The sequence below is a fragment of the Antrostomus carolinensis genome, unplaced genomic scaffold, assembly GCF_000700745.2.
Source record: "Antrostomus carolinensis isolate BGI_N321 unplaced genomic scaffold, ASM70074v2 scaffold29556, whole genome shotgun sequence".
NCBI classification, from domain to species: domain Eukaryota; kingdom Metazoa; phylum Chordata; class Aves; order Caprimulgiformes; family Caprimulgidae; genus Antrostomus; species Antrostomus carolinensis.
This window is the reverse complement of record NW_010320250.1, coordinates 1-1,624: the sequence shown is the minus strand read 5'-3', so window position 1 is coordinate 1,624 and position 1,624 is coordinate 1. Positions and strand designations below refer to the sequence as shown.

Here is a 1,624-nt window from a genome sequence, read left to right as displayed (position 1 = left end):
CCACACTTCTTGCACCGTTCTTGTATGCTCCTTGCACGTTTCTTCCACACTTCTTGCACCTTCCTTCCACATTTTTTCCCCATTCTTGCATGCTTCTTGCAAACTCCTTGCACATTCCTTGCCCACTTCTTGCACCATTTCGGCATGTTCCTTCCACACTTGTCCCATTCTCGCACGCTGCTTGCACGCTGCTTCCATACTTCTCACGTGCTCCTTGCACATTTCTTGCACACTCCTTCCACACTTCTCCTTCCATTCGTGCATGCTCCCATGCTCCTTGCATGCTCCTTGCACGCTCCTTGCAAGCTCCTTGCATGCTCCTCACACCATTCCATGCCTGCTCGCTCCTTCCATGCTCCTTGCTCCATTCTTGTAGGCTTCTTGCATGCTTCTCCCACGCTTCCTGCACACTCCTTGCACGCTCCTTGCACGCTCCTTGCAGCCACGCTGGTGGGCTTGCTTGGGCCCACACCTACCCCAAGCTGGCCCACGAGACGCACCCGTCGTGCTGTCATTACCATGTAAGAGTCCCATCATTCTGCATTAATCTGGGATTCATCATGCCAGCGGGGCGGCGTAATTAATTTATTTGGTGTTAATGTGAATGAAATACGTACTGTCCTTGCAGGGGAGAAGCAGGCAGCCTATAAGCATTAGTTAAAAGAACCATTAAAATCAAACCTTCTTCAGCTCCATTAGGCCGGTCTCTCCCGCTGAAGAAGATGAAGCCCCGCCGTGTGAAGTGTCACACATAATTAGGTTGATTGCTGGTTTAAACTCTGCCCTGTCTCCTGGTTCCCCACCCCATCTCCACCCAAGCCCACCTTGCTGAAGGGCTCAGGGTCTCTGGCTTCTCCTCGCAGGCGTTTTGGGACCAAATGCACAGCGTGCCAGCAGGGCATCCCCCCCACCCAGGTGGTCCGCAAAGCCCAGGATTTCGTCTACCACCTCCATTGCTTCGCCTGCATCATCTGCAGCCGGCAGCTGGCCACGGGTGATGAGTTCTACCTGATGGAGGACGGGCGGCTGGTCTGCAAGGAGGACTACGAGACTGCCAAGCAGAATGGTAAGCACCCTGAAAGGGCCACGTGGTGGGATGTCACACTGAGGGGTGGCCGTGGGTCATGTCACCTGCGGGAAGGGGTCACTGCGGGCTCTGGGGCAGCTGGTTTTGGAGAGCTTTTCCCCAGTGGTGTGGGCTGGTGGTTTCGAGTTGGTCACACTGCTGCAGTCCGGCTCCTTTGGTTGCAGATGACTCTGAGGCGGGCGCTAAGCGGCCCAGGACCACCATCACGGCCAAGCAGCTGGAGACGCTGAAGAACGCCTACAAAAACTCCCCCAAGCCCGCCCGGCACGTGCGGGAGCAGCTCTCCTCCGAAACAGGGCTTGACATGAGGGTGGTGCAGGTGAGGCCATGGGGGTGTCCCTCTCCACCCTGCCCCTAGCCAAGGGGAACACAGGGGTCCCATTGGGGTGCTGGGTGCCAGGTTTCAGGGGTGCCAGGGTGCAGGGGTGTTGGTTTGCAGGGGTGTTGGGTTGTAGGGATGCCAGACTTTAGGGTATTGCAGGGGTGGCAGAGGTATTGGAGTGGTATGGGTGCCCAGGAGCTGGCATGCAGGGGTGC

The 1,624-nt window shown here is 56.9% G+C and overlaps 1 protein-coding gene across 1 annotated transcript; it reads left to right on the top strand.

Annotated features, from left to right (window-relative positions):
• Positions 1 to 863: 863 nt before the first annotated feature.
• LOC104526166 (LIM/homeobox protein Lhx4) lies at positions 864 to 1,406 on the top strand (the record flags this gene model as incomplete). Its single annotated transcript, XM_029085335.1, has 2 exons — positions 864 to 1,066; positions 1,252 to 1,406. Coding segments are annotated over 2 exons (358 nt in total), but the record flags the coding sequence as incomplete, so codon positions are not given.
• Positions 1,407 to 1,624: the final 218 nt, after the last annotated feature.